The 22,049-nt window shown below is 30.5% G+C and overlaps 1 protein-coding gene across 1 annotated transcript in view; it reads left to right on the forward strand.

The window, feature by feature from the left end:
* NCAM2 (neural cell adhesion molecule 2) overlaps positions 1–21,582 on the forward strand; it is a 429,294-nt gene extending 407,712 nt beyond the window's left edge. Inside the window, exons 16-18 of the mRNA XM_006215779.2 lie at positions 13,207–13,411; positions 18,027–18,146; positions 20,644–21,582. Of these exons, the coding sequence (XP_006215841.2) occupies positions 13,207–13,411; positions 18,027–18,146; positions 20,644–20,755 (437 nt within the window). The 3' untranslated portion in view covers positions 20,756–21,582. The remainder of the gene's footprint in view (positions 1–13,206; positions 13,412–18,026; positions 18,147–20,643) is intronic.
* The last annotated feature ends 467 nt before the right edge of the window (positions 21,583–22,049 follow it).

Raw genomic sequence — 22,049 nt, forward strand, 5'->3', positions numbered from 1 at the left:
AGAGAAGTATGACTAGTCATTGACAAAGTTGAGCATCGTACACTCTCAGTTTTCTTCGTGTTTGTTTTATCAGTTTACAAAGATGGCATAACTAAATCTCTAGTCTGTAACTTATGCAATCTTCTATCTTTGACCTAGTTCCTTTGATTTCCTCTTCTTTGGACTACAGGAAAAACTTTGTGGCAAAGGAAAGTCTGTTCATTTACCAACTACCGTTCCTTTCAGTAATCGTGGTGCTTCTCTTAGGCAGCTGCTACCTTTCTCATTTCAACTTGTACATATAGCTGCACTTCCACGGTCAGTGTAATAAACTCACATTGAGTTTATAGTCTTAAAAGACTATCAAGTTAAATTTTATCACTCTGATTTTTACGTATTTTCTAAAAACATTTTATAAAATAACCTATTTACATTTTTGTTAGAAATAGGTCATATTCTATTAATATAAAATGATTACTGTCTGGTAAAAACCAAAATAGATATTTCCATTTCAGCATCTATTCTTAACATTTTAAGAAATCAAAACAAACAGCTTCAATACACAATTTACACAGTGGCTGTATACTTTGCTGATTTCTCATTAATTATTACAAAAAGAAATACTGAATTGTTTAAAAGTTTAGCCTGTTTCTGTTTAAATATGGTTGAAACAAAAATAAAACTTCTCTCTTCAAACTAGCATTTCTGTTTTAAAGAATCTCTGAATGACAAACTTCAAATTGCTATTGTTTCTATATAATTTCTCAAAGGCTGAATTAGATATGTATGTTTCATGGACGATTAAATGTAAAACTCTCTGATGCACTTAAAAAATGACAAGAAAAATATTCTGTTTCTTAGTGCTATTGGTGGAAAACAAAAATTATGAGGCTTTCATATACTATCCTGAGACTTACCGTACCACCAAATGGCTCAGATATGAAGGAAAGTTTATTTAAGGAAATGGAAATATTTCTCTACAGTAGAGTCTAATATAGTTCATACTGAGTTTTCTCATACAAAAACAGGAAGCTGAAAATATTTGACTTGCCTGTGTGTTACTCATAATGTAACATGTCATCTTTTTTTTTTTTTTTACTGGTTAAAGGACATAAAAGGTTGAATATTTTATTTATAGACATTCTCAGCCAATCCAGGTATGTTAGCCGGTCCCATAAAGATTTTAAAGATACTAACATTTTATTTTGGCTGCTCTTAAATATACTTTATTTGATAGAGGAGTTTTAGGTTACACCAATATTGAGAGGAATGTATAGAGTTCTTACATACCTCCTAACCCGACATATGCATAGTCTCCCCCATTATTAACATGCAGAGTGATATGTTTGTTACAATCAGTGAATCTACACTGACACATCCTTTTTCACCCAAAGTTCATAGTTTGCATCAGGGTTCACTCTTGGTGTTGCATATTCTATGAGTTTCGATGAATGTATAATGACATGTATTACCATGATACTATCATACATATAGTTCCAATGCCCTAAAAATGCTGTATGTTCTGCCTGCCTATTCATCCCTCCCTCTCTCCTCATCTCTGGCGACCGCTAATCTTTATTACTGTCTTCATAGTTTTGTCCTTTCCATAATGTCATATAGTTGGAATCATGCAATTAACACCCTTTCAGATTGGCTTCTTTCACTTAGTAATATGCATTTAAGGTTCTTCCATGTCTTTTCATGATGTGATGGTTCATTTCTTTTTAGCATTGAATAATATTCCATTGCCTAGATGTTTTATCCATTCACCAAATGAAGAATATTTTGGTTCTATTTTTTTAAGTGAATATCTACACTTCTATTTTAGAGCTGATAGCAGACAATGTATTCACTCAGAAGCACTATATAATAATATATAAGTGGATCTACATGTTTTGAATGGCTAGTTTTAATAATGATTTTTATATAACCCTAATGCAGAAATTGGAGTCTCTAAGACACAATAGAGTATATAAAAATTGAAAATTTTCAAACCTAGTATGTTATAAATTCCTTGGAAAATAATAATAACAGCCATATATTTGTTCACATTTTCCATTTACTGTCTTATACATTTAGAAAATTCAAAAATGTGCATATTAAAGAATTTTATAATAAACATGTTAAACAGTTTGGAATTTCAATAAGCAGTTTATAAAATATCAATTGTAGCTTAATCTTATGTGGGTGAGATTCAATTTTATCATATAATCTTTAAGAAAAAAGCATTTTCTTTTTGTACAGAAAAATTTAATTTCCAATTTATGTATGGAAAAGACTTTTAATATTAACAGAAAAAAATGAACTTGACCAGTTAATGACTGAATCAGGGAACTATCATTTAAATTATTCCTTTTTTAACACTGTCTTGTTTTGATCATATTTACTCCAATCTGAGAAGCTCCCTTTCCTACTAGCCAATAAAAATTTCATTATCTTATGGGCAAAAGCTAAATCAACTCCACCCCAAAGCAAACTAAACATTTACCATAAGATTTAAACTGCAAATGAAGAAAGTATACAGTTAATGAACTTCAAATGTAGCAATTTGAGTAGATAATTATGACATATACAAATATATTGTATCTCTTTGTCCCATTTATTTGACAGTTTTGTGGCAAGTGGTCTACATGCTGACATACTTAGCGATTTGAAATGTCAGAGAAGATACGAGCATAGATATTCTGTTTTCACCAGGACTTTAAGATATTTCACAATTTCTCATGCTTTATAGTTATGCCAGAAATCATCCTGAGAGTTTAACAAGTTTCCATCAACATTCCCATCGAAGGATGATGTCTTTATATTTTAGGTTGTTTACTTTTTATTGGGAATTGTTTAAAAAAGATAGATACTAAAACCTTAAGGGGGATTGGGTGGATAGTTAAAAAAAAAAAAAGAAGAGTGAAAGTTAATGAACTACATGAACTGTCTTTCCATTTAAAAGTATATAGAATAATTATACATAGTTATATAAATTTATAGTACTGTTTTGTATTATACAGTGTCTATTTTAAAATATATTAATAGGCATTAATTATCTAGTGTTAATGTAATCACTAATCGCACCTAAGAGACAGTCTATTTACTAGATTCTTGAATGCAAACATCAAGCGGAGGTTGACATGCCTGTGTGCATTATGGAAACAGGTGTGGAATGGGAGCAAGGGGAGACTGGACAGACATTCCACAGCTGTAGCTCAGGCCTCTACCAGCCCCCTCCTAGCCATCGTGGCAGGCTCTGTTCCCTGTCTGTGAACCTCTGCCAACTCCCTACCATCTTTTTAGAAAAGGTCACAGGTTTTCTTGTTGGTGATGTTCATTTATTTTGTTTTGGTTGATTCATTCATTTGTTTATCTATTCTATTCCAAGGTCTATTCTCTTTAATCTCATCATTTATCACCAGTTACCCCCAATAGCACACCTCTAATATCCATTTATATAACTGCTAATTTCAGAATACATTGTATATTTACCATCTCCATCTTTGCTCACACGATGTTCTGACTGAAATAGACTTCTCTTAGCATGTAGAAAGTTTATTTTTTAACATTATCTTGAAAGTTACCCTCTCTAGCAAGCCTTCCTTGACCACTAACCATTAGCTTATATGCTTCTTCCACCCATCTGCTGGGGTCGCATTATTTTTCACAGCTGGGAAAGCAATCGACTGCACTGAATATTCAGTTTCTAAAGTACATGTCTTACTCACCTAGAGTCCTTTGCCTTTGTCTTATTTTTTTCTTACAACTGCTTAACAAACTTGTGTAATAACATTGTGATAAATGAAAGTGTGATCACATGTCTTTGACCAATTTATCCCTGAACAAAAACACCACTTTTGTAATATAAAGGACAAGATGATATTTTGAAAAGACATTTAAGTTATAATTCCAGCTTTGTTAAACAAACATAGAGAAACATACAGAAAAAGACACTCAGGAAAGAGTATATTGTTTTACAATTATAAATGTCATTTATATATTATACATGTTTATAATTCCCCTCCCATTACTAAACCAATTATCCTCAATTAGCCACTTTTCCTTGCCCCAAATCAAATATTTAGTTTAAAAAATGAGTCTGGTTTATTAGTGCTGCCTCCTGACCCCACCATCTTCCATGTAATACCTCTGAGTAGGAAAAAGTGACTTGAAGAGAAAATTTGGATTAACACTGAGTTTATATTTTTTAAAAAATAATTATACGTGTAACATGATTTTGAGAGAAAAATCAAAATGACTAGAGAATAGAGACATGTTAGTAAGGAACAGGTGATATAAAATACAATCTTTACCCCGCTCCCCAAAATAGTAGGGTTGTATGAAAAGAAATTTAGTATTAAGCAATCGACTGTCTACATCAATACTGTTTAACAGAGTACACACAGAAAAGACATGATCATCTTTTTAAGATGTACTGAAAGTAGCCTGAAGGTTTAAACATGTATGAATAACAACATAAGGCTTTATTGATATATTAAGTAATGTTGAAAATGTTGGTGAATTTTCCTTATAATTTTTAAAATCTGATCATTTCAAATGCCTAAATTAATGTGTGAATACTACAAATAGTATCATCAAAGAACAAGGTGAAAAATCATACACAGTGAAATTTCACGTAAGGATTAACCTCCAACATGACTTTCATGATTTGTTTCTAGGTACATAAGGAGCTCAGATGAACTCAATACATGTTCATTTAAAACACAGCTAACTACTTTTATATGATTCTAAAAACTAAAAATCCCTCAGACAGATCACAAAGCACTTAGAAATTGGTATAATTTCATATAACTATTTCCTCAAGATTCTAATAGTTTTGATTTTTAATATATTTTTAAGGTTTTCAATTTCAAAATTCCAGTATTCTTTTTCCAAAATGCAATTTTTCATAAAAGACTCTTTGCAGTTTCCTCTTCACTGATGACAGTACTCTTTTCACACCATCACAGATTTACCAGCATTATGTACTTTTTTTTCCTTTAAATAATTCACTGAAAAATGTATTAGATTATGTTATAGCCATGGTTTTCTTACAGCTAGTTCAGTAAGCAATTAAATATCTGAATAAAATGAACTTGATTGCACTTAAAAAGTTGTTAATAAGTTCATTTTGTCAGGAAGCAGGATGATATAAATGCTTTATCTCATAAATGCTATGATTTGTCCAAAAGGGAACAGACAGATGACAAAGTAAAAGATTAAAACACAAAGGGAGTATAAGTCTTCATTTAGGAAGGAGACTTGGATCCACTTTTTAATCATCTTTTGGGGATCTTCATCTTATTTTTATTTAAATAAAGATAAATGTGTCTAAAATACTGTGCAAAATAATCAGAACAATAAAACTAACAAAAATGATAACTATATATATATTCTTGTCCCCAAACTGAGCAGAAGTCAATGTCACCCGTCAGAAACAGTAAGAGCATTATCATTCATTTCAGCATCTTTCCATGATCAAAAAGGCTTTTAATCTGACATATGGAAATAAGGGACTAACCAAAAAGATAATTTACTATATGAATAATGAATAAATAAAAAAGAAATATTACACAAAAAAACTTGAGTTCTGATCACAATGAAATGCACATTGAAAACTAGAAGAATGAAAATATACTTAAAACTTAGGCCTTAATATAGAGTGTTTATCAGAAACAATCATGAAAAAACACTTGTAAAATATAAACATGCATTTACAATTATTTTTATGAATCATAGTTCATGAATGCTCAAATATTTGAGCTAAAATCTAGAAGTTTTGGGTAAAAGTAGAGAAGTTTTCATTTTTAAAAAGAAGATGCTATAAACAAAGAATAATAAGATGCTAGAAACAAAGTGAGCATCGAATAACAGGCGTAGCAAATGCAATAACAAAGTATTTGTTTAGTGTTTTGGAATTTTCAATGTAGCTTCCTATGATTCTCAAATAATATTTAGCTAGGACACATGGGAATTATTATCCACATTTCATCAGCAAGGAAAGAGAATAAAATTACAATTATGATTTAGAGATGTCGAATTATAGTAAGTGGGCCACAAAATGAGTGAACAATACCACGGTGGACATAAAAAAAATTACACTTTCCATCAACATTTATTTTCATCATCTTTTTAATTATTTTTATGTCTTATAATTGTACATTGCAATTTCCTCAAAGGATTAACATATTATGAAATGTTACTTGTTTAAAACTTAAAAGGAAATCATATTATCATAGAATGAAATAATTTTCCTTTGGGGTTGTTTGGGGAAGCAATTTAAAACGTGGCTTGGATTAGAGGAAGAATATAAACTCCAGTCATAGTTGCTCTTGAGCTTGTTGTTTGAATATTTAAAATATTTTGAATTAATGGAAAATGACATTTTCAATCATCCTTGATGATACAGTTTGTATGATTTGCTTCTTTCTATTTAATACAATTAAAGGGATATTGACAAGACAACGGAAACCTCAGAAGTTCAAACGTGAATCAAAATTCAATCGATCCATCAATTCAGGGATGAACAGCAGTCACCATAAATGCAGGAGACCCAAGGTCATGACATACAAAAGTAATGTGGTATTTTGAGAAATGGAAATAGTGTGACATCATGCTTAGATGTTAATATCAGCAGTTTCAACATTTCCCTCTTTAACAGTGAATTTTACAACATACACAAAACGGTTTTTTTTTTCTGTTTCTGATTATACCTGCAAAGATGATCTGAAAGTCACGTTGTTTCAAATATGTAAAAGTAGATATTTGGAATCATTTTTCTAAATACCTAAAATATTTAAATATGGCATTATGCCTGATTCCTCATTTAGTATAACTGAGAAGACTATGCAGCCTAAAGACAAATCATACCTAATGTAGGTTGTGTTTAGCAGGTCAGATATTCTCTGTAGGAAATAGAAAGTCTTATAAATGCAGCATTTCCCTACACATCTCCTCAGGGTTGGAAAACATTATTTTCTGTCTTGACAAGTGGATTATGTCAAGAAATGCAAAGCCTGCAGCTTTGTCTTTGCTGGGGGATTCTTGGGATTGTAATTGATTTTCAATATCCCCACTGTTTTAAAAGCTGTAAAACATTAAAATTTTAAAATATTTTAAAACTATATTTTTCTGTTGGCATAGTCTAGACTTTAGTCTTATTTTTGTATTTTGGCTTTTTCTATTATACTTCCTTATTCTTAGTTGATTTGGGGGATCCTAAGAAAAATATCACAGAACATTAGTTTATTAGTCTAAAATAATTTTCAAATATATAAATGGCAGGTGATTTTAGAAAACAGCTGTCTAACATAACAAAAGAAACTTTATGAAATCTTTAAGGATGGTAGCTGGCTTTTAAATTAGTGCAATATGTTTTCTCTTAAAAGCATGTATTACCCTAGAATGAACCTTCTGCAACGTGAGGCGATTACCATAATCCTAGCAAAAGCTCTAGGTATTAACTGTATGTCCTTCTTAATCTAAAAATCTCATCCCTTTGTTCCTTTGTTGTGTTTTTTGGAATCCAGTAAGTGAAGTTAAATTTGGGAAACTGATGCTTCATAAGTAAAAATGAACTTAGATGATCTGAAAGTCATGTTGTTTCAAATTTTAAATAGATGTATAGAAAAAGCCTAAATAAAGACTTCTGTTAATTTTATTCCATCCTAGTACATAAAAGGAAACCTTTCTAATTCTGTAATAATTCTGTAACACACAGTGAAAGTTTGTGAAACATAAGTGGATTAATGATCCTTTAAGAAAATAATGAAACTATGTGAACACAAACATCTTTGGGTAATCTAGATGTCTGATTTTAAAGTAGCTGACCATTGTGGCTTAGATGGATTTCAAATGCAGAGTTGCCCACTCCATCTCTTTCCACATAGGGTGAAACATACACGTGTATAGATTTATATCTCGATTTTCCATAGATCATGTGATATTTGAAGGTGTGTCACGCTAGGCAGGATGAAGGAAGAACATATAAACAGGAGACAAATAGACCTACTTCTATTGTGGACAGTTATCATATCTAGTCATGTCATGATAAACATCAAAAAGAGTTTTTCTTGTTGTCTTTTATACACTTAAATTTACTGTATTTGGCAATACTTCTTATGAAAATAAGAACCACTATCCTGGGAGCAACAAACAAATCTCCATTAGGACCCTTTAAATTAAAAAAGCATTTTTTTCTCCGTATCTTTATCACAGCTTTCCACATCTAAAAGTAATTCTCAATCTATAGAAAAAGAGTTAAATAAAATCCTGAACTATTTAAGGAGTCAAAAAGCAATGTTAGTTTTATGAATAAAGGATACTGATTTTTTAATATCAAATATAAGTTTCTTGGAAAATTAACTCAGTGTTTCAGCAGTGAGTTAATTTATGCAACAGAGACTTGAAAAGACATGCAGGTGACATATTTGAAATAAAGGTTTTTTTCTTATTTTAGTGCTTTGATTTTATATTTTGATGACAATTAGAATGCAATTACATAAAGGTTTGGGGATATGTATTGGTTTAGTTAGCCAATTTAGAAATTTAGTTTCGTTGGTTTGGTTTAATTAGCCAATATCTAAATTGTTAGAAAAAGTTAGAAATTGTCTAACTAAACAAATTTCATGGTGTGGGAGGCGCAGTGTTGAGGGAGGTTATAAAAATTCGTTTAGATTGACTTTCATTATTTTTTAAACAATAAAATGTGTACCAAAAATAGATGTTTGAACTTTTTGATTTCTAAATTATTTATTCTTATGCAATCCTAATATGAAATCTCTTTTCAAAAGAGCATTAATAAAAGAGCTGAAAGCAAGAATCAAAAATATATAAAAGCAAGAAATAATTGTTTGTATTATTATACTTTATTTAAATAGCTGTTTATCCACTAGTAGTATAGGAGAAATGGATATTGATATTTTATTGTAAGCAAATTATACATTTTAATTTATTCTATATTTTATTGCTGTCTTTTGATTATTTGATGCTGAATATCCAATACAAAATAATGACTTGAATACAGGTGTAAAAAAATAAGACCTGAAGCTAGTCTTCATTTGTACAGATCTAATATTAAGGGTTATCTTGTGACTTAGGTCACTGTAGTTTCTGTTCCTCATTTTCATTAAGTAGAAGGTAGACCTGCAATACATTTTTATAGAGTTGTAATAAAAATTATATCATAAAACACACATGTAAGTATTTTGGGAAGCTATAAAAGAAAAGATGGATTTACAAAACCTGTAAATGGTTGCTATGCTCAGTTTCTATTTGTTAAATAATTAAAATCATAATTAACTTATCAGTAAATTTTTTTTGTATGTTATTGAGAAAATAAATTACTGCTTAAGCACAAATCCTAGCGATGTAATGTTACATAGAGTTACAGTTTTGTTTGTGAAAAGTCCAAAAACAAGTAAGTGAACTTTCACAATGGAGGAAGCTGCTGGCAGAAAAAAAGAGAAAACATTAGAATATTTAGCTTGTATAGTTATTGTAGCCTAACTTCATGGGATAAGAGAAAGTGTAAGCATTTATATACATTCTCAAGCTGAAATTAAAAAAAAAAACATAACTTTCAAAAGACAACTTACTTATATATTTATAACATAAACCAATTTGATGTCCATGTGTATCCTCCACAGTGACAAAATTATATTTGGTTTTTCATAAAAATAATTTCAAGTAATATTCCAACATTGTAATCATAAGCTTAAAAGGTATAATTTCGTTTCTCTAGAAAAAAAGTAGTAGCTACTTTAGCATCAATATTCCCTCACCATAAGGTGCTTTAGAAATATAATGTTTCTAAGAGCTTTTTCTAACTTGGGAATGAAAGAGATCAATATACTGGTTTAATGTTAAAAGGTCACAAATAAAATATTTATCATCTAAAAGCTAACTAGCTAAACCTAAGTCATTTAAAAAAAAAAAAACCCTATGTCTCCTGTATTCTCAGGAGAATAATCAATGCTTAATAAGAGATACTGAAGTTTGCTGATGAAGAAATATATTTAATGGACTAACTTTAAATGGTCTATTTTTTTCACCAAAATATGATTTTCCCAGAATTTTGCATAGTACAATAATAATAAAATAAAATTTGCATAGTAGTAGTATAATAATAATGGTTTAAAAAATAAAATTGTTAAATTTTTGCTTAGTGCTGGCAGTAAGTGTTTGAAATGTTAAATACGTTATTATACTCACAACAATTTTTCCAACAACCTCATAACCCAGTTTGTGGTGGTTGTTTCCTAATTGTCCCCATTTCAATAAAGAGGCATCTTAGGCTTAGAGAAAAGTTAGCTGACACAGCCAAGGATACACAGGAGTAAGTGATGGAACCCGGATCTTCTGACACCAGCTCTAGTGTATTTTAGTACAAAGCAAGAGTCTTCACATTTTAAAAAGATAAATGGAGATTTATATTCTGGACCAGATATATCATCACTGAGCTATGAGATTTATTGCCTAGAACTACATCTGCCTGTGAGAGGAGCCTAAACGAAGTAGGGAAGAAAAGTGATTAGTTTAAAGCTTGAATGTCATTGAGTCAGTTTATCTACAGCGGCTAAAGCTCAATCAGATATATATTTTTCTACTACTCTTGTCTCAGCTTTGATTATTGAATCATGCACAGAACACCCAAAATGATTTCTTATGAATTTTGAAAAAAAGTGTATTTTTGCCTTATATACAATCAAAAGTATTTCACAGGTGAATTGTCTTCATTATATTGCAATCCTAGTTTCATATGTGAATCATTTATATTTTAAAATGGATAATGGAAGCAAATGTATAAAATGATTTTTTAAATTGCTTAAAGAAATCATTTTCTTGATACATTGTTTTATAGCATTGTTTTAATCTTGCAAATAAATATACCTTTGAGAATGATAAATCATATTTAGAATCTCATTGCCCATCTGTATATTGGAACTTGGCCAAAAAAAAACCCCACTAAATTTCCATGGCTGAAAAATCCTTTTGTTTCTCTAGTCTTTCCTTAAAGTGGGTTCATGTGATAAGAGAACAGTTCTGTGGAAGCTAATGATTTCTTTGGATATGAGCTAGGAAATTTTGCTACACTAAAACCATCTAAATAGGGTGTTAAACTTTGATGCAGAAGGAGATTCTGAAATTGGCATGAAAATATTTTTTTTTCCTCCAACATTGTTTTGTGTTTATTACCTGTTTCTCATTATCAGAAATAAAATAATTATAATCACAATTACTCTTTTCTTGGGCATGTGAGTTCCCAGTTTGTTGATTCAGTACTTAAAGAATTCTTATTTGCAACATCATGGGACATTGGAGAATTACAGCTGTATTTCAACACAGGTGAACAACAGAGTTGCCTGGTGAGTGCCAGGCACCAATGTCACAAATAGAATGGTTTTGATTAATCTGTTTTCAAGCTCTGAGAGTGTTAAGAAATATATATAACATGTATTTCCTGGCAAAAATAAAATAAATTGAGACATGAGGTTCATAAAAATAAACTAGGATTCAGACAGGTGTGATATATTCAAGACTAGCCTGTAAGTGGAAGATTCAAAATAAGAATAATTATGTCTAAAAAATAGTTATATCTTAAAAAAAAATAAAGAACCTAAATACAAAACAGAAACTGACTCATAGACCTATAATATAAAGTTGTGGTTGCCAAGGGGGAGGAGGGTGAAAAAGGATAGACTGGGAGTTCAAAATTTGTAGATATTGACAGACATATGTAGAATAGATAAACACGATTATACTGTATAGCACAGGGAAATATATACAAGATCTTGTGGTAATTCACAGTGAAAAAAATGTGACTATGAATATATGTATGTTCATGTATAACTGAAAAGTTGTGCTCTACACTGAATTTGACACAACATTGTAAAATGACTATAACTCAATAAAAAAATTTAAAAAAAAATAAGTAGCCCAAACTCATCAAGATGTTTAAAAAAAAATAGTTATATCGATTCCTTTGGATCACAATTTCTTCAAGTCATTATTAAAATATATTAAACCTAATTTAAAACACATGACTGAGCAAATCTTTGTTTTACATATATATTTTTTTTTCAGAAATGGTTTTCTCAAAACCAAGATTTGCATCTATCCCTGTATCTGTCACTTGTAATACACATCACTCACATATTGAGCATGCTATTGTGATGCTGAGTGATAAGTGTATTTCATCTTTAATAAAGGATCATTATAATTTTATAATGTTATGTAAGCAAATTTTTACCTAATCATGTTGAGTCATCTTTGAATAATTCTATAAAAGTGTCTTGTAGACTTCTCTTTTTTTCCCTCTAGATAACACAGTATCGCCAGTTTAATCCTGTGTTTTTCCATTGCCCTCATTCTCCTAACTACATTGTTATAGCTCAGTAGTCTGCCCTCATATTCAATTACAGGCATTTAACATTTGATCCATTTTCTCCATACCAGCCCCTCTGCCATGTCTACTTTCTCAGTCAGCATATTCCACCCTAGTCTCAATCATCTCTTTCCTGGGTACTTTGCATATGATTTTGGGATTTCCTGCAACTACATGCCAAGAAAAAGTGTCTCCCAACTTCCCCGACCTCTTCATGATATGACATCAGAAAGGTCATAAGTACCATAGTTCTTTTAAAGTTTGCCCCTAGTTTAATATTTCTTAAAATATTAACTGGAAAATACAAGTAAACCATTTATTCTAAGAATGATAATTTTAAAAATATTTCTAAGCAGATACTTGTAAAGTGTATTATCTGTCAAAGCAAACCGGTAAGGCCATCATTTGCAAGCTTAAGCCTTAAAATTAAAATAATTCCGTATGGAACATTTAACACTTCTTTTGAGGAATTTTGACTATATTTTTCTTTTAACAAAGTGATGATCTATTAATGGCTGTGACTTTTTGACAGAGTGTAGTTAGGGTTATGATAATATTCATTATCTTTCCCAAAGGGAATCAAGAAGTATATTAGTAAGAAGAGTCACTTCGAGTTTTTTATTCTAAGGAAAATTTGTAAAAAATATTTCAAATCCTTAACATGTCAGTTGCTTAAAATGGTATTTGAAAACCAGACAATAGCTCTCAACAATTATGAAATCGAAGTCTGCCAGTGAATTTATTTTTCCTGTCTCTTGAGATAAGTGTTTCTAGGATAAGATGATTTCTTTTTTAAATAACTGTATAATCTTTTCTAATTTGGGGTTTAATAAAATTGTTCTCTTTTATTTTTTAAGACACGCTTTTTAATGGTCTTGGGCTTGGAGCGGTCATTGGTCTGGGAGTTGCCGCCCTCTTGCTAATCCTTGTGGTAACAGATGTCAGCTGCTTCTTTATCAGACAATGTGGGTTATTGATGTGCATCACCAGGAGAATGTGTGGGAAGAAAAGTGGCTCCAGTGGCAAAAGTAAAGAACTTGAAGAGGGAAAAGCTGCATACCTGTGAGTATCACACATCTGCACCACAGTAATGGTAGCCATTTCGTACATCATTTTTATTGTTGAGTCACTTCTATGCATTTTCCTGTATACATTTAAGAGCGTATGGTCTCATAAATTATTTTCTAGACTCTAGATATAGGAGAATCCATTTTGTATGGCTGCTTTTTTTTAAATCTCCAAGCCTGTTTCATTCCTACTAGGCAATTTGTCTATATTTCTTATGGATATTCTGTAAGGAATATTTTCACTTCATGAGATGATAAATTAGATAGCCTACATTTTCAATCTTAAAAAAGCAGGTTAAATTCACGATCAAAATGTCACCTTCTTACTTGTTGGACACAACACATAGCAAAGAACAAACCGAAATTAGGCTCTACTTCATGCTTGAAAGAGATATTAATCACATAGTAAATATGGTGAAAACAATGCACTATCCGGTATCTTTTATTTTGCTCATAGGAACATATTTTACTTCCTAATAACTTGCTGTATTTTTAAATTGTCTTATTAACTAAACAAACATGTCATCAAATTGAGTTTAGTTTCTTTTTCACATAGTGAGAAAACTATGTACTATATACCATAGTTACACATTTACATATATATGATACATATAAATATACACACACATAACTCAAAACTGAATTTTATACATCTTCATTCTTGCTCAACTATTGACTAAATGGAATAAATTGTAGGTAATAAGCATTGTTATATAATCTAGGGATCAAGTGGTTAACAAAACAAACAAGAACATTGTTCACATGGAATTCATATTTTAATGCATGAAGACAGATAATAAACATTAAAAGTAAAAATGTCTGGTAATGATAAGCACTAGGAAAAATGAAAAACAGAGTGATAAACCATTACTAGAGGTTGGATCATTGAAGACCTCTCAAGGGAGGTGAAACTTAAGCTGAAGAGTAAGTGATAAAGACCCAGAAATAAAACCATGAGGGGAGGCAATTCTAAGCAAGTATTTTTGTAACAATATATACACAGATTGTTAAGACAGGGGGAAGCTTACTCTGTTAAAGGCCAGATGGATCTGAATGAAATGAAGCAGAGACAGAAACAGGTATAAATATCAGGCTGGAGAATTATCTTAATACGAAAGTATTAAATCTTCTTTGGGTCAAAGTAAGGAAAAGTATTTTTTAAATAGAACGCTACTAAATTTTTTTTCCCCTAAGATTTCTTTAGCTACTAGTGAAGAATGGATTACTGGAAGGTTGGTAGATGTAGAGGGAAGGTTTAAAATCAAGGAGACTGGGTAGAAGAATCTTGAGATACACCACAGGAAAAATTATGGTCTTTTGTACCAAGCTAGTGGTACTATAGGCATAGAAAAGTGCATAGCATTAGATAGAATCAAGGTAGCATCAACTACTGCTGACTGATTTGCCTTGGAGAGAAAGAGAAATCAAAAAAGACCTTCATGTTTTTGTTTTAATTAACCAGAGGGATGGTGGTGACTATGTGCAAAACGACAAGATACACCCAAGTTCTGCTCTTAATTTTATTTGAATATTAATTAGTAATTTATCCACAAACACTTCCGTTTGTAATTCCTGCCGAGTTTAATTAACCTTAAAGACTTGGGAAGATGAAAACACATGGTTCATTCCATCTTGTTATCCATCATAGCTTTTTAAGTCACAATTGCCTCTGCCTTTGGAAAAGAGTTTTCAACTCTTCTTTGAAAATTCATTGTTGAAATTGGAAAAAAAATTATATAAAATATCAGTCAGAAAAAGGATATAATTGATTTGATTAATTGGATTTACACTAGCTTCTAAATAAGATCTCAAGCATTCTGAGACTAGTCCTTTCTTGTTATCACAAGTTATAAGATCATGTAGGTTTATTACAAAACACATTAATCACACACTTAGAGCATTCACGTTTAAAGAACAGTATATCGCAGAAAAAGAAGATTAAAGTCAATGGCATACAAGATGGCTTCATGATTCTGATATCACTTAAAGTATAATTAAATGTAATTTATACAGGGTAGGAATTAGACTCATGTAGATTATATGTGTGATTTGGATATATTCACCTAAGGGTAAGTAAACTATGCACTTGGCATTCCCAGCAGTATTTATTATAATAGAAAAGATCAGAAACAATCTCAATGTTTGTCAGTTGGTGACTTCAAATACGTGGTGGTGAATATGCATAATGGAATATGTAATGGGATAGTCTGCACCATGGAAAAGATTGAGGCTGCTCTAATGGTTTTTTATGGGCTCCAACTAATACCTAGTGTTAATTGAGAAGGCAAAATTAATGTAGTTAGTGTACTACCATTTGTGTAAAAATAATGCATTTTCACACATATATGCTGGCATATGCCTAGAGAATCTTTCGAAAACAAGGCAATTTTCTGTCTGATAAATAACTAAATATCCTAAATATCCTACAAACAGAAAATGGTAAGGAGATTCATGTTTCCCTCTACACCATTTTGTGGTATTCTATGCTACAATATGAATATGCTAGCTAGTTAAAAAATTTTTAAAAATCATTAAAAGCAAAAATAAGTATTTTAGGACAACTCACCATTTTCTCTTGTTACTCTATTTCCTTTCAAAAATGTTTATTTTTATCCTTTCTAGTTTAAAGTTGTCCACTTACCTGTTTATTTTTGGTAAGAAAAGATACAATTAAAATCCAAGTTCACTATCTGTTCTACCTTTTCTTTGCCTTCTGTTTATTTCATCTTGATCTCTACCTATCATTAAAATAATTAAAAATAAAATCCAATTTTAAAAATCACTTTTCTGCTCAGAATAACCAATATCTATGTTTTTTCAAACAGTATTAACCTCTATGTCATGAAGACTTTTTTTAAAGGAATCAGTTGAAGAATATCAACAACAGCAAACAAACAAATTTAAAAAAAACATGAAACTAAAATCTAATGGTGACCAGCTTCTTAATTCTCTTTATTATTACATACATCTTGCTGACCTGGAGCCTCAGAACAGAGAATGTTGTTAAAAATGTTTGAATCACCAGGTCCCACGGACAATTGAATATGAGAGATGTAAAAAGTTCTTCACTAGTGACTTCTAGATTTTCTTCAAAATTTTATCTGTGTCTATGTGAGGTACCTACATACTCAAATAAGAGCAACAATACCACACCTGCCACCTGATCAAAAGTGTTTTATCTTCCTCAATATTTTTCTTTTTAGGTTTCAGCATTTATGAAGTCTGTTAAATATTTGAGCCATTGTTGTGTTTTTGTTGTTTGCCTTCTTTTAAATGTAATCCTACTTTACTTGATTTTAAAGACCTAATTTCACTGTCATATATCTACCATTACAGTATCAAATAGAAAACTTTCACTGCCCTAATATGACCAGAGCTCCACCATTACTTCCTGCCCTCTTTCCCTCACCCTGGCAACCGATGATCTTTTTACTGTCTACACAGTTTTGTCTTTTCCAAAACATAATTTAGGTGGAATACACAGTATGGAACATTTTCAAACTGGCTTATTTTCCCTAGAAATATGCATTTAGGGTTCTTCCATGTCTTTTTGTGGCTTGATAACTCATTTCTCTTTATTACCAAATAACATTCAATTGTATGGATGTACCACAGTTTATCCATTCACCTGTTGAATGACATCTCAGTTGGGTCAAATTTTTGGCAATTATGAATAGAACTTCTTTACAGATTCATATTACAGATTTTTGAATGGATATAAGTTTTCAAGTCATTTGGGTAAATACATAAGAGTGCAATTATGGGATTGTATGGTAAGACTATATTCCTGGGTGTTTGAAAACCCCTGTCCCTTCCTAATTTTCATTTATACCATACTTGTAATCTGTATGAACAGTACATCATTATCAGCCCTTATATCTTACTTCACTCTTTATCATTAGCAAATGCCTTTCTTATTTTTCCTTCTTTTAATTTTTTTGTGCTATGAAACTTTGCAGTAAAATTTCTATTTACAATTATGATAAATTATACTTAATTTCAGATTTTAGAAATCCAGTAAAGATAACATGGATAATAAATCATAAATGAAAATAATCATGCATATATGTTACAATATTGTTTTTATTTGAACTATTTGGTGAAAACATAAATATATTAAAAGTCAATTGTTGCATTATAGTCGAAATAATTCATATAAATTCACAGATACATTTAAATAAATAAAATATATCTTATATATAAATTTTATCTTCAAAATTTTTAAATAGAACCAAAGTTTCTGATGTTATTTTTCAAATAAAACTTTTTTTAAAGTGCATGGCTAGTTAGTGGGGAAAAGCTACTTCATTTATTTCCAAAAAGAAACTTCACAATCAAATTTAAAATTTGAACTACTTTTCAAAATATTTAACACAATTTTGATGAGAAAAAGAATTCTAGACAAAATGGAATTTCTTCTATTTTTTCTGAGTGAATAATATATGGCTAGATGAATTTAAATATTAAAAAATTCTTAATGATATTCCTATTCTGACCGTATTGGATTTATTTAAGGGGTGGTGGGATTTTTGTGGAGATTTTAAACTATGTTCCATAATGCATCCATTTTTACATTTCATACATAATATTTTCTAATTTATTTTTTCTAGGAAAGATGGATCAAAAGAACCTATAGTGGAGATGAGAACAGAGGATGAAAGAATTACTAATCATGAAGATGGGAGCCCAGTAAATGAGCCAAATGAAACCACACCACTAACAGAACCTGAGTATGTAGCTTGAAATGTTTAATTATTTTTGGATAAGTGCTTGTAAAGTGGTTAACACATTATCATTATTTGTAGCTTGTATTGACAAATAACACCATTATTAAAGCAATGTTGTTTCTTCTTCAGTGAAAGTACATGTGAGTATCAAAAATTGAGATATTTCATATGAAGATTTTGGATCAGTGTCAGAGGAAATCTGCTATTCAAATATATATTCGTAATTTTATGTAAAAATATCAAGATGATAGAAGCATGTTACAGAGTTGGGTTTTCCTACACTAATCTTACTGTTTAAGAAAGTGAAACTTTCAAAATACGATTGATTTTTGCTGAGATAAAGATGTGTCAGGATATTAGTCATTGCTTTGGATATGCATAGAATGGCCTAAAATAGAAATAAATAGTGTGAAATATATACAAATCTATTTTTTAAAAAATACGTATATATATTGGTCAAGAAGACAAAGAACTGGTAAATAGTCTGTCATTTTAATGTCTCTGTAGTACATGATGTTTGGTCTCCATGCAAGATTGTGTCATCTACTTCTTTCTGCACCCATCAGAACTCATTAAAACCATTATAAATATTTCAACTAAACCTGCAAAGATGATGTTCATGTCTAGGAAAGTTAAAATGATTAAAACCATAGGCATTATATTAAGTAGTAATACCAGTGTTCTACTGAGTATATTTGATACTAACAAAACCTTGGCTATCATATTATTCTTTAAACCCTGCTCACCAAAATGACTTTGAAATTTTATTGTTTTTCAAAACAAATATCTCTTCCTCGGCCAGCTAACATTCTCTTGCAGAGAAATTTGATTTAGGCTCCTCGTGCTAAATCAAAGGCTGAGTGTTGTCACAGGTGAAGAAAGTAACTTGTTTCAGAAATCTCCTTTTTCTGCTCTCAAGGGAATGAAATGATTAATATTTAGACAAATACAAAGCTCTACTCTGTAGCTTCAATTTTGGCTTAAATCTTTAGGCCCTTTTTAGTGACTGCATTTAGAGATTATTATGTTCTAGCTTGAAGTTAACTCTTGTAGAGGCAGCTTTCACAAGGTGGGTTCTGTGTACTCCCTTTCAGAAATCAGAAGCCTTTTCAATGAAGCAAAAAAGCCTTTTCAACAAAACAAATTCCTAACTGTTAATTAACACTTACTCTAATATATTCGTGTGTATGAAAACTAGTTAAGAAAATGCCCTTACATAAAGCAGGACTATATTTTGAAACAAGACAACTCTAGGTGGTTTAATAACTATTCTGGTTCTCAGTTAAAGAAAAGGAATACTCAACATAAAAATAATCAAATTAATAGTACTCTTCAAAAATATAATTTAACATAAATATAAGTAGTGAAAAAATATATATGCAAAAGTACACCATCCATGAATTAGTTATAAACACTGGTTAATTACAAATTCAGTACATAGTTCTGTGATTAAAAGCGGTGTTAAGCATTATGCTAAGCTCCCATTCAAGCTTTAAATCTCTGTACATTTTGATGCTAGAAATGACCTGTTGTTTCTATAATCTTTTATTATCAATATTTTCAGTACTTGGGAATGGGAGAAAAGAAGTGTGAATGCACCATTTATAATATACATAAATGTAGCTTGCCCTAGTAGTTACAAAGTAGATGTTTTTTTGTTCTCAGAAATGAATCATAGTTTCTGCCCATGACTTACTTTTGATTGGTTAGTTTTCACATAATAGCTTTGACTTTCAGAATATTTCTTACTCTTCTCATTCAGAAATACAAAAGAAATTGCAAATGAATCTCAGAGGAACTACCATAGTAGCATTCACTGCTTCATAAAATGTTGAGATTAAAGTCACAGAGGTGAATTGGAATTCTATGTGTAACTTAATTTTTTTTTGATGTGAAAAAATATTTTGTCAGAAGAAGAAATTTTATCCTTGAAGCCATGTGCACAGAAATAGAAGTAAAACACTGAATCTAAGACTGGTAGAAAAAACTCAAAATCTTGATTTGTTGTCATCATAGTATGATTTGTAAAACTGTCTTAATATTAAGAAATAAAGGTTGTTTCAGAGTTTAAAATTGGAAACAACTCCCAAACAAGTGCTCATAAATTATACAAAAGTAATAAGAAAAAAAATAGTGAAAAAAGTCTAAGTAAAGAAAAGAAAAAGAGTAAATATAAAAAAATGAGAAAGTCCTGAAATACATTTATTTGCATTAAGTTCCAAAGACTATTACTAATTCACTCAGCATTTATAGTTTATGTAATAATATGTCAGCAACTATTGATTATTTTTACTTAAAAAACTTAAGTACTAGTAAATCTTCTATTAAACATATAAAATTATTTTGACTTTTACATTCCAAAACACTTTCATTATAATTTTAATACATCAGTGGGTTATCAAATCTAAGCCACCCCATAATGAATGATTTGGTACATCTAAATCTGCCACTTCAAAGTGCCTTAGCAAATTAAGTTGATTATTTTTGTATTCTCTTCCAGAAAATTGCCTTTAAAAGAAGAAAATGGGAAAGAAGTCCTAAATCCAGAAACTATAGAAATTAAGGTTTCTAATGACATCATTCAATCAAAAGAAGACGACAGCAAAGCATAACAGCAAGATTACAGAGTCATGATCGACGCAACAAAGAGCATTTGCATTGCAGTGAACCCCATGACCAAAACTATTCCACTGACCTTAATTTCTCGGGAAGCTTCTAGCTTGGAATAGCTTGTACACATATACATATGATCAAATACTCCTGCCCATGGTCTGTTTCCTTTGGTTGTTGTTGTTACTGTTGCTGTTTACTTTCTTATGAATTTCAGTACAGAGACCTGACTGGCACCAACTCTTTCTATCAATTTGACCTTATGATTCAAGTCCTGCAATTTATTATATGGCTAAAGTGCTCTATTTCTTAAGAACTATACTTCATACCACAACCTCTCCACAAATAGGGGTTTAAGAAAAACCAAACTAAAGTCTTTGTGAGCTAAATGTATAAGAAAGCCCTGCATGTTTTTTAATCCAGTTGTGGGCAAATAGATTATTAAGGTGAATTTCAGTTTAAGATGAAACCACTTCATAAAGCTTACACTTTTCATTCGGAGAATTTCAGGGAATTTAGGCTTGAAGGAGCCAGTTATCTTTAGTAGACGTGAAATACAGAGAGAAACTTTGGAAAACTCTTTTTAAGTTATAATTACAACATGGATTTTTGACAGACTGAATGAAGTGCCAGATCAAAATTGTTACCCATTTGAGCAAATATTAGTTGTGTGTAAAATTAGATTAGAAAGATTCCGTAAATCTCGATCTCTTTATATATGCCATATTCACTCACAGTGGATTACACACACAAAAAATGTATTGCAAGTGAAAATAATATTGATTTCTGCCCTCAGCTTCAAATAAAATAAATTGAAATGGGAACAATATCAATGTTGTCTTGATATATTTATAAATATGTGATTTTTTTTACTTTTTAAATAAGTTTATCAAGAAAAGTCATGTTCAAACACTTCAGATCATATCTTCAGACACATTTTTGCCCATTGTTTTAAATAATCTTTGTTTAAAAATTAATTTTCCCAGTATTATTGGTCAATCATTATATGTAATTGGCTAATAGAAATTCAAATCCTTAGTGGTTAAATAATGGAGAAATTAACATTTAAACATTGTAATGAAAGTGTAAATGATAAATGATTGAATTGCCACTATCTGTTTTTATTCTGGATGTTGTAGCTAGAAGTCATTTTAAGATTTTGATAAACAATTCTGGTTGGAGAAATTCCTTAACTATTCAACACAAACTTTCTAATCGTACCTGTTAGTAATATATACCAGAATAAAATACTTATTAACTTCCAAGCTATGCAAGCTCCCAGAGGTAAAAGGATGA

The sequence above is a fragment of the Vicugna pacos genome, chromosome 1 (assembly GCF_048564905.1).
Source record: "Vicugna pacos chromosome 1, VicPac4, whole genome shotgun sequence".
Taxonomy (NCBI): Eukaryota; Metazoa; Chordata; class Mammalia; order Artiodactyla; family Camelidae; genus Vicugna; species Vicugna pacos.